This window comes from Nylanderia fulva, unplaced genomic scaffold (assembly GCF_048542155.1).
Source record: "Nylanderia fulva isolate GAGA-0341 unplaced genomic scaffold, ASM4854215v1 Scaffold21, whole genome shotgun sequence".
Classification (NCBI taxonomy): domain Eukaryota; kingdom Metazoa; phylum Arthropoda; class Insecta; order Hymenoptera; family Formicidae; genus Nylanderia; species Nylanderia fulva.
In genome coordinates this window covers 2639248-2649837 of record NW_028190275.1, presented here as the reverse complement: position 1 = coordinate 2649837, position 10590 = coordinate 2639248, and the positions used below count along the sequence as shown (strand labels likewise).

Sequence of the window (10590 nt, the reverse complement as noted above, 5' to 3'; positions counted from 1 at the left end):
AACATCCACCAATAAATTAGCAGATAGAGATATTAGCAGATAGCGATAGATATTGTTCCCTGTTTCGCTTAAGATATATGCATAAGGAATTAGATTTTCATTCTTATGTTTATGTGTTACGCAAAAATTTCCGGATATATCCTAATATTTATTCCTATTCCTACTATTTTTTCTATTGTGCTCAGAGTTGTATATCCAAACAGTTGATTGGTCGATTTTAACTGAAAGCTACCGATTCTTATTGAACATCCAATCAGAATACAAGGAATATCGACGACTAGGAAATTCTACGTTGCCTCGTTAGCTCGAGCACAAATATTCTAGCGCTCTTCTTCGCGGAATGCGAGTGCGGTGGGGCACTCTCGCGACCAATCGGCCCGCGAAATTTGTGGAGCCTGCGCGATGTGCGCGGCGCGCTACGCCGCATGATCTTGCGTATCAGTGTTCGCCAGTGCCATCGAGAAGGCACACGCAGCGATTTTACGCGGGTTAACAAAGCGCGTTTACAGTCCGTGAGCGAGATTTCGCGAGCGGTGGTGCGGTACCAACGAACGGGTGAAAGAAAACGAAAAGAGGCGAAACTGTAAGAGGGAACGAGAGCGTCGACGAGGGTGGTGGTCGGTGCTGTTGCTTAGTGGGATAGCGGCGGTGGTGGTGGTGGTTGGCGGTGGTGGTGTCGGTGGTGGTGGTGGTGGGTGCTCCGGGTTCCGCGAGTGTCCGCGAAAAACTAGTGCCGCGAGCCATCATGGCGAACCCACGGAAATTCAGTGAAAAGATCGCGTTGCTGAACCAGAAGGAGGCGCAGGACTCGGCGGCGTTCGAGGCGATCATGAAGGAGGTGTCGGACGTCACAAGCAGAGTAAGGAAACGCTAGTAGGTCCTTTTGGCGCGCGCGAAAGGGTCGATGCCGTGTCGCGCACCGTGACCCGTCCGTGCACCTCCCTCGGCTCAGATGTTAGAACGTAAACAACGAGTGTATCTCCCCCCTTACCTCCCGCACAGCCCCCCCCCTTTCTCCTCCACCTCCCCGTTCTACGCCGTACGTCGTGTATCCGTTTTCTCTCTCTATCCATTCCACCTCTTTTCTCGTTTTACCGCGCGTTTTGTCGCGTTTCTCTTTCTGCGTGTATATATTATGTATATATATATATATATATATATATATATATATGCATATACGCGAGCGTGTGTGCGTGTGAACCGGGTTGAGCGAGCGTGCTGTTGATGTGTGTATGTACGTATATGCATGCGTGCATCTTTGTATGCGCGACTGCTGCAAGTGCATCGCGCGCGCGGCCGCGTATATATCGGCATGCGTGTGCATCGCTCGCGCTCGGCATATATGCGCTCCGATAGATACGTATGTATATATATGTATACATACATACGTCGCACGAATTTTCGTCGCGCTTCCCTATCTCGCGAGATGCACGCGACGACGCGACGCGCACCTGCTGCGGAGTGCATCCGCGACGGATAGGTCGCGTCGTCGAGCTTATCGCGCGATTAATAAACGCGAATCAACCTTGCCTGATATCCCGCGCGCTAATCAATGTGCCACTTGAAATTCATACGTTTTAACATGCGCGAACAATCGATCGGTTCGTGCTACATTCTACTCGGCAACGAGAGAAAGAGAGAGAGAGAGAGAGAGAGAGCGAGAACGAGAACTCTGTGTTCGAATTTATTTTCCTTCCTTTGTTTCGATAATTCTGCACATTTTTCCTCCTCCATCTTTTTCCTCTTACGCTTCTTGAATGAAGAGAGGAAGAAACAACAATATAGAAACTAAATATTTTTCTCGGAAACAATATGACGTTCGATTAAAGTGCGTTCGATACGTTTCGATGCGCATGTAAACATTCCGCGCTCTCTTTCTCTCTCTCTCTCTCTCTCTCCGCTTAGCGCCGGCGGCCCTCAAAGTATTTTCAATGAGAGCGTCGGCGAGGTTGGGTCGATGCATTTAGCGTCCTCGAGTGCACCTCCGCGCGCGGTTAAAATGGGGCACCGGGGAGAATGTTCTCCAATCGCGCCAAAAAGATAAAAACGTCGCGCGGGATTATTTGATATCATCTCCGGAGTGTTCTTGAACAAAAATCTGCTTGAATGAACGAAACGAAATTGGATTTCCGTCTTTCGTATGCGAAACTTCTCTAAAATTTGGATACTCTGCGTATATGTTTGTACAATGAATGTCCGAATTCAATTAGAATTTAGGGAAACAAATATAAGGAAGGAAAAAAAACATGTAAAATTTTAACCCTGCATTTTCAATTGTTTTATTTTTTTAATCATTTTCATTTCTCTTTAAACTAACATCTGCCATGTCTCGTTCATTAATTGTACGAGGTGTACGATACAAAAAATCCGTCAGATTTCGCAATCTCTGTTTACGGCAGAGTTTGCGTGCGCGTTTCGTTCACTCAGAGAGAGAGAGAGAGAGAGCCAGGCTAGAAGTACCGTTTGAATCGGCAATCGGAGAATGGAATTCGCTACGGAGATAAGAACCTGTTTATTAGAGCGTGGTCCATAGGAAAGCTGCGATACTACGCCGCGAAAACGTAGCATAGTCCCCTTTTTCCCCGAAAGTCTTCTGTTAATCCCGGAGAAACCTGTCAAACTGAGAGAATCAGTTCAATCGCGACGATCAATAACGTCGAATGTCGAAAATTACGAAATTTTCCCAACGAGAGATTAGATTCCGGAAACGAGCGCGAGGGAAACAATTGCGAAAGACAACAGATTCTTGACCCTTGACCTTTCGAGTTCACCGGGTTCCGGGAAATCGCGTTAGGAACGGTAGGGGAAGCGAACGTTTCGCGCGCAGAAATATCCGTAAATATTAATGGGCTCGTTGACGAGATCCATCACCCTCGACGGCTGGTCGACTTGTCAATGGTTGTCAATGACGGACCTGCACAGGTGGCCTCGGCGAGCAGCTCGGTGGGTGCTAGTCCCACGGGATCCGGCGTACCGGAGACCCCGCTGTCCGTCAAGAGTGCCGGCGCCAGTCCACCGCAATCGAGCGGCAAGCATCTCCACATTAACCTGGGGAATCAGTTCAGGGCGGGCGGCTCGCTGCCGAACGTAAACAACAATGTCAATTGCGGCAACGACGCGAAAGAGCACTCCTCGCCGCACACCGGCGCGATCCATTCGATCGACCTTAAGGTCTGTACAGCTTTTCATCCTCGAACGAAGCTATCCTTGTTGTTATTATTATTGTTGTTGATGTTGTTCGGCTTATTATCTCCCGAACCGTTTCGTTCTGCAACCCTACCTTCTCTCTCACGGAGAAAAATTCTTCCGAAAGTTCACGTTTTTTCGCCGCTCTTCAGTTATCCACCTCGCAGATTTATTTAATTTTTTAGATAATTTTAGAAGAGACGCAAAACTTTCCCTCTTCTGTTAATTTTGTGCCGATCGAGGCTTTATACGATGCTTGATGACATGACATAAAATGTCATCGAATCAAATTACGAAACTTTAAATTGACATGCATAATAGTGCAACACAGTTCAATTTCATTCCCTCATTTCAATCACGAATACAATGTTTTTTAATTAGCTGTAAATATTTTTTTTTCTCTAATAATAAGATTGATCTCCCTATTATTCTGCAAAAAAATCTCGCCGGTTTCAAAATAACTTCGTGTTTTGCGATAAGAGAATTTCCTGTCGCGCATCATTTTGAAGCTATTCTGAAAGCTTCTTTTAATATTAGATAAATTGCGAAAAACTTTTCTCCGTGTTTTCAAAGATCGTCCCGCATCGCAGACATTTTACTCGCTTTGTCTCGCGCCAGGTTCCAGTATGATTGCGAAATTCACTTTGTTTTGCGAGTAGGAATTCTGGATCCACACCGATCGTAGCAATTTTCTTTTTGTAGCAATCTTCTTAATTTTCTTTTTTTTGCAATGTCTTTGCACAATAATGCAATTGCATGGCACGTACATAATAGCACGAATTATAACGATGTTCCCGATCGCACTAGATATTTTATAGTTGTAGTCAATTATACTAAGCAGTATTTAAATTAAGATTCGCATTAAGTGTCAAAATAGTAGACAACAAATATTAATAATCGATAAATGGAATGAATAATGAATACTTAATGTCGACACTATTTCTAATCACGTTAAAAGGAAAATAAAGATTGAGATTACATACACATACAGAATTCTGGTCTTTCTACACGCCTACATCGTAGTCGTACATTTAATTAACATTGAAGAGTTTTTTTTTTAAGATGAAGATGTGAAAAATTTTTTAAATAGAAAATATCTTGATGAAAATATGATCGAACCCAGGCATTAATGATTTTTATTCATGTATAATTCCAAGTATTTCCTCCCCAGAGATTTAGTAATGTAGACAAAGTCATGAAATCGCGATGATTCTACATCAGGAATTGCGAAGTTTTAACAAATGCAAATTGACGGCTAAATTTCAGTAGCCCCCCAATAACTTATAATGGATTTATTAGCAAATCAATTAAAAAGTTATATTATAAAAAAACTGTTTTATAAATATATTGCGCGTGTCTGTCTGCGTGTATGTGCGCGTGTGTACAAGGAAATTCAAATTATTTTATTTGACTCCGATGTTTTAAAATAGCAAATTATACTTTTTCTGCATCCGGATAATAATTAAATTTCCCGAATGAGATTTTTTTCGTGTCCGGATGGACAGAGCAAATTATGCAATGTCATCTCAGGCAAAGAACTAATGAAGATATTACGTAATATTTTTTTCCGTATTAGTAGTATGTTATACTGATTTAATTGTGCCATGAAATCACAAAGCGTATAAAAAAGTACCTACGATTTCTTGGTTAAAGACTGTAATTGTGTATACAGCTGCTTGCATAAACAAGTAATTATTTTATCTCCGTAAAAAAAACGTAAGTTGTTATGTATAAAATTGCCGAAATTACGGTACTGAATTGAATCATCTTATCTCGTGCGTAATTGACGGATTCAATACTAAGCCTAAGATAAACTTATAATTCGCCAACTTTAAATACGAAGTCGTTTCTATAAACGGACTCCTATAAATTATAAACACCTCTTATTCCTCTCTTTCTCTCTATCTTTTTCTATACACACACACACACACACACACGTTATTATTGTACATACTGAATCTTTCAATTATTTAGTCGAGATCTTAGATGAATTAATTTTATAAGAAATCTTATCCGGTGTATTTTTCATATTGAGTTTTCTTAATATTCTTTACGCAATACAGCTTTGTGAGCGAGTTAAAAAAATTAAATGGTACTGGAATCAAAGGCATATAAGATCATAAAAAATTATTTAATTAAACATGGGCTAATAAATAATTATTATGCATCGATATCTCACGACTTTTTATCATTATGCTCGGATTTGTTTCGTTTCAATGCATATTTATAATTTATCCAATATTTTACAACATTTTCTATCTCAGTTTTATTTATATTTTAAGCCGCATGTGTTTGTCGTGATTACTTACTATTATACAAATGACTATTTTCTGAATTTACGTAATTTAGATTCCTATGCTACACGTTCTCGTTTTTCTCCACGAGCGAGTTGTTTTGTATCATAACATTGTACGCTGGATATATTGTCGCATACACGATTTTGAAGCAAAATTTCTCCCATGTGTCGAATTAAACCATGAACCAAAGCTGCAATGATATATTTAGACATATTAATTAAACAGAAAAAATAGAAAATAAAATTAAAAATAATTTTTCACGTTATTGACTGAATCGCGTAACATGATTAAAAAACAATTAATTTTTCTAAATTAATTATTAGAAATATTGTTTAAAACATATATTTACCTCTGGTACTGTTCCTTGGACACATTTGGCTATATTAAATATCTTTTCGCATACATCCGCGCCGGCTAAAATAAGGATCAAAAATTAGAACGGGAATAAATTGATTCGCGAAACAATAATTATCATTCATAAAATACTCACTTTGCACGGCGCATTTGTTCAAAATCTGGTTACCTATTTCTTGATACTGCTCAGGAACGACGCTTATCAGCATCTCGGCTTCCAAATTACCTTCGTCGTCAACCTGTGTCGAAATTTCCATAAATGTTCGTCGTACATGATAATAAAGTAATGAATAAATGCTAAAGTAATGCGGAATAAATTACCAAACTGAATGCGTCGAGGAGACAATGCATGTAGCATGTTATACTACGATCATCCGAAAGTTTCCCATCATTAACCTCGTCGATAAGTGCTGCGTCGCGAAATTGAAATGTCCATTATATAAATTCGTGATGTACGGAAAAAATTTATTATTACAATAAAATTGCAATAAAAGTTTCATAATCGTGGATACAAAACGAGAGAAATCGCAATATTTTTACTCACAATCAACATTATATACGTTTTATATTTGACAAAGAATTATTATTCAGATATGATTTCTGTAATAATAAATATCATAACATTGTTATATTTTAGTTTTATACAAGATATTATGAAAGGCAATGTATTTATCATTATAATTTGTATTTGTAAAATTGTAAAGTTTTTTCGTTTGATCTTAAATAATTATTAACTAAAACTTTAAGCTCTCGATATATAAATCATATTTAAATTCAACAGGCAAGATCCAGACCCTGATTCAATACATCAATTTCAAAGAAGAATTAATTTTTCGTCGAAACTAATTTGTACCAAGAAAAATTGGTACTCTATGCACAACGAATTAATTTTACCGAAGAATTAATTCTTCTTTGAAATTGACGCACTATGTTTGACTTTTACTTGTCTGTTAAATTCAAATATGATTTAATAATTATGTTCACATTGGCAAATTATCGTGGAGCTTATTGTTAGTCTAATAATAATTAAGGTCTAATAATAATACGGAATATCGGAAATATCGAATTAATATATCATAGACAGGAGCACGAGATTGGTACAAGATTTTTCCTCTTTTCTTTTTTTATCACAAATTTAAAATGACAAAGTTAGTCAATGTTCAGTTATTATCGTACCCATTAATTTTCCCGATACACCGCGCTATTGTCGATGATTTTTACAATTTACTGGTTTGATAATCATACATTGTATCTTTACTGATTATACGACACTGCGAATATCTTCCGCATTATTAGCGAATGTATTATACGTTATTTCGTAAATTATCTAATATACATATATTACTAAAATATATTAAATGTTTTATACATTTTTTAATTTGAACATTATTATTCGGTTCGACAAAAAGAAAGGTTGAATCATGTACAATCTAATAAATAATTCAAACGCTTAGAACGTGGGATTTAAAAAGTATATGACAATAAATACATCGTGGAATTGAAAAAATGTTATATATAGGATCATGCATCGGATTAACATTTATTACGCGATTTAATTGCGAGACTCACCTTGAGTCGTTCCGTGCTCGGCCATGCACCGTTCCTTGTCGGCTTGAACCATCTCCAACATTTCCGGAGGGATCCAGTCAGGTGGCTGGACAGAATCAGAATTTATTACGAGCGTATCGCGGCAGATATTTTTCGCGTGTCTCGGATTTTAGCACCATTCTTCGATAAAAATAGCGCGCGCGCGCGCGAATCACTTGAGTAATAATGATGGTGGATCACTATTGTACGTGTTGGTTATTATCATCGCATCATCCCTATCAACGCGGACCTATCTATCGCGTTTATCGAAAGTAAGCCAAAAAGCCGCTTACCCCGGCGGACACGTAAATCGCCTGTAGCAACACCACGCCGAGGATCACCGACACGTGCATCGTATATTTTTGTAATATGTACGTTTGCTCGCCTCGAGATGAGATGTCACTTTTCCACGACGGAATGTACCATCCGCGTCGGTTACGCGCGGTTTTTATAACGCCACGACAACGGGATGTGGGCGTGCTTAACAGAGGGTTAATGCCATACCGTTCGCTTACTAATTGAGGCTCTCCGCCGTCTAAAGTCGCCGGCCGAAACCCTAGATAATTTTCCGACTCTTGACGGAAGCGTGCAGCACGGGATTACGTGTGTCCGCGACCTTCGACATATCCTGCGTATATCCTACAATACATATACTCGATATAGACGCACATACTTAGCTCCAGGAACTTTTCCATTTTTATTACCCACGCATCAAACTAAAATCGAAAAAGAAGAAAGTTATAGCGAGGAAGTTTTGCTCTCTTTCTCCCATTTTTTTGCGCGATAGCGTTAAGTTGAACGCAATTATTTTAGTATTAAATATTTGTTTTGCTTTTAATAGATTTTAATATTAGTTCAATACATTAAACAGTATGGTATTTAGGATTTTTTTTTTAGACAAAATTGTAATTGAAACGAATATAATTTTCATGTTGATGAAAACAACGTTCTTTTTTTTTTTTATTAAATTCTATTTAATTTGTAATTTTTTATATATATCAATTATAAAACCACGCGATGTTTGTTTTCTGCTAAACAACGGGAAGTTCTTAATACACGTAATTAACGTCTCTCCATTGAAACCTTAACCGGAGACGGACGCTTATTTGATTCAATACACGACCCTATGGTGTTTTCAATTCCGACATATTTATTGCCATAGATACTCTTTTGTAGATTCCAAGTTTCAAGCGTTTCGTTTATTTATTCGACTGCGCATACACGTGTGCGTTTTTTTTTTTTTTTTTTTTTCGTCAAATCAAATAATAATATTGGAATAAAAAATGTAACAATACATTTCATAATATATGTCATATTCAACGAAATACGAGAAACATATATAAGATAATTTATTGAACAACGCACTTCCGCTGATAATGCGGAAAATATTTACGAGGGACAATGTCGTAACCAGGAAAGATACAATATAAGATTACCAAATTACCGGTAAATTGTAAGAATCATCGACAACAACGCGGTTACCGGGGAAATCAGCGGGTATATGGTAATAACTGAAAATTGACTTTGTCATTTTAAATTCGAGGTAAAAAAAAAAAAGAATGAGGGAAAAACTCCATAGTAATCTCGTGCTTGTGTTTGTGATACGTTAATTCGATACTTCCGATCGTATTATCACCCTAATGACTTGGGATTATAGGCTAGGTCTCGTATTATACGATTGGTGTAATTTGTCAATATGGATGTAATTGTTTACTTACGGAAATTACAGTATGTAACTGCTCGGAGGTAATTATTAATGAGCAAACTCTTCCGTCTTTTCGATTTATTTATAATATAGAGTCTCGTATTAATCTATAACGAAGCGAAATGTAGTCGCACTACAAAATATAATATTAAGATTATCATCATCATTATCATCATTTATCATTATCAACAACATTACTATTTCAATTATTATACGTATAAGGTCTTGTGAGGCGAGGATAAAAACGTTTGCGAATTAATTAACCGTGAATTGAATCGAATCGATGAACTTGCCTGATTGACCCTTCGTATTTTGTCGTTAACGCGCTATTCTCCGTTCATCATTGCAATCATTGAAAATTAATTAGATTACACAATACAACAATAATCCGGTCGATAATGTCGATGCGTTTCGATATACCATTCAATCGGATTACGTTGTATTCATAATCTGATTAATTATGATTTGTCGCGATGCGTGCGTTCCGCGGTAGAATGAAATACGCGTTTAAAGTTTAAAGATTACTTAACGTCAATTAAAAAATACGATTTTGATCGGAAAAATTACGGATTAATTATTGGAAACAATATATATATATATGGAAATAATTTTATAGCGATCAAATAATCTCATCTTCTTTACGAGTGGAACAAAATTATGCAAAATATCTGAATAAACGTGAGCGGTCGAAGTTCCGCGAGCGGTCGATCTTCTTTAGCGTTTCACGGGAAGCTCAAATAACACGTGTTACACCGCGAAATTGTATGTAATTTGGAATAACGTAAGTCGCATTTCCTCGTAGATCCGATAGACCTTGTGTGTATACGCGCGAGTTTCCTGAATAAGTGATACACTTTTTAAGGTGTCTTATAGACTTCGCGAGAGGCTGATCGATCATAGAGGACAACGAGAAATCATTGTTTAGGTCTCCGAGTATCGCAATGTCACGAAGAGAACTGTCGTGCTTATTAATACACTCTGACCTTGATACAGCCGCGCGGTTCGAGGGTAGCGCGACTCTTCTATATATCGCTTTATACCCCCGCGTTGCGTTGCGTTGCGTTGAATTTCCAGTTGGAGCGACAAATTGCTCCCCCAGCGTATGCTTCTGATATCCGATTACTCGAATCGATCAATTTTTCTCCCGTATTTTATTTTTCATCTCGATTTTTAATCCCACACCTCCACTTCGATACTTTAAATAGATCAACCCCTTTTCGGAACTATATCCAACTCTTATTGTAGTTTTATCGAAAGTTCTCCTCTTTTAACCCTCTAAGTGGAAAGCTATGTTTAGATACGACGCTTATTTCAGATACAAAGTAGAAGCTCTATTTCTATAATAAATTAACTTATCTCGAAATTATTTAGAATATATATACATGTATGAACATGAGAAAATGATTGAGATATTAAAATAGAAGTGAAATTTCGTCTCGTGACCTAGTCTGTTAAAACTGT

At 37.8% G+C, this 10590-nt stretch overlaps 2 protein-coding genes across 7 annotated transcripts in view; one reads left to right on the top strand and one right to left on the bottom strand.

Moving 5' to 3' along the window:
• The first annotated feature begins 406 nt into the window (after positions 1-406).
• Positions 407-10590, top strand: part of Crtc (CREB-regulated transcription coactivator) — a 38585-nt gene continuing 28401 nt past the window's right edge. For 4 of the 6 annotated variants that reach the window (XM_029310058.2, XM_029310056.2, XM_029310055.2 and 1 more), the window contains exons 1-2: positions 408-859; positions 2923-3171. In XM_029310058.2, the coding sequence (XP_029165891.1) occupies positions 746-859; positions 2923-3171 (363 nt within the window). In that variant the 5' untranslated portion in view covers positions 408-745. Of the gene's footprint in view, positions 860-2922; positions 3172-10590 lie in introns of all 6 variants that reach the window. The other 2 variants (XM_029310054.2, XM_029310059.2) reach the window with 2 other exon arrangements.
• Obp1 (odorant binding protein 1) lies at positions 5299-7855 on the bottom strand. Its single transcript, XM_029310061.2, has 6 exons — positions 7718-7855; positions 7407-7491; positions 6159-6247; positions 5974-6076; positions 5833-5897; positions 5299-5673 (listed from the first exon to the last, which is right to left on the bottom strand). Exons 1-6 carry the CDS (start codon positions 7775-7777, stop codon positions 5656-5658), a joined length of 420 nt encoding a protein of 139 aa, XP_029165894.1. The 5' UTR covers positions 7778-7855; the 3' UTR covers positions 5299-5655.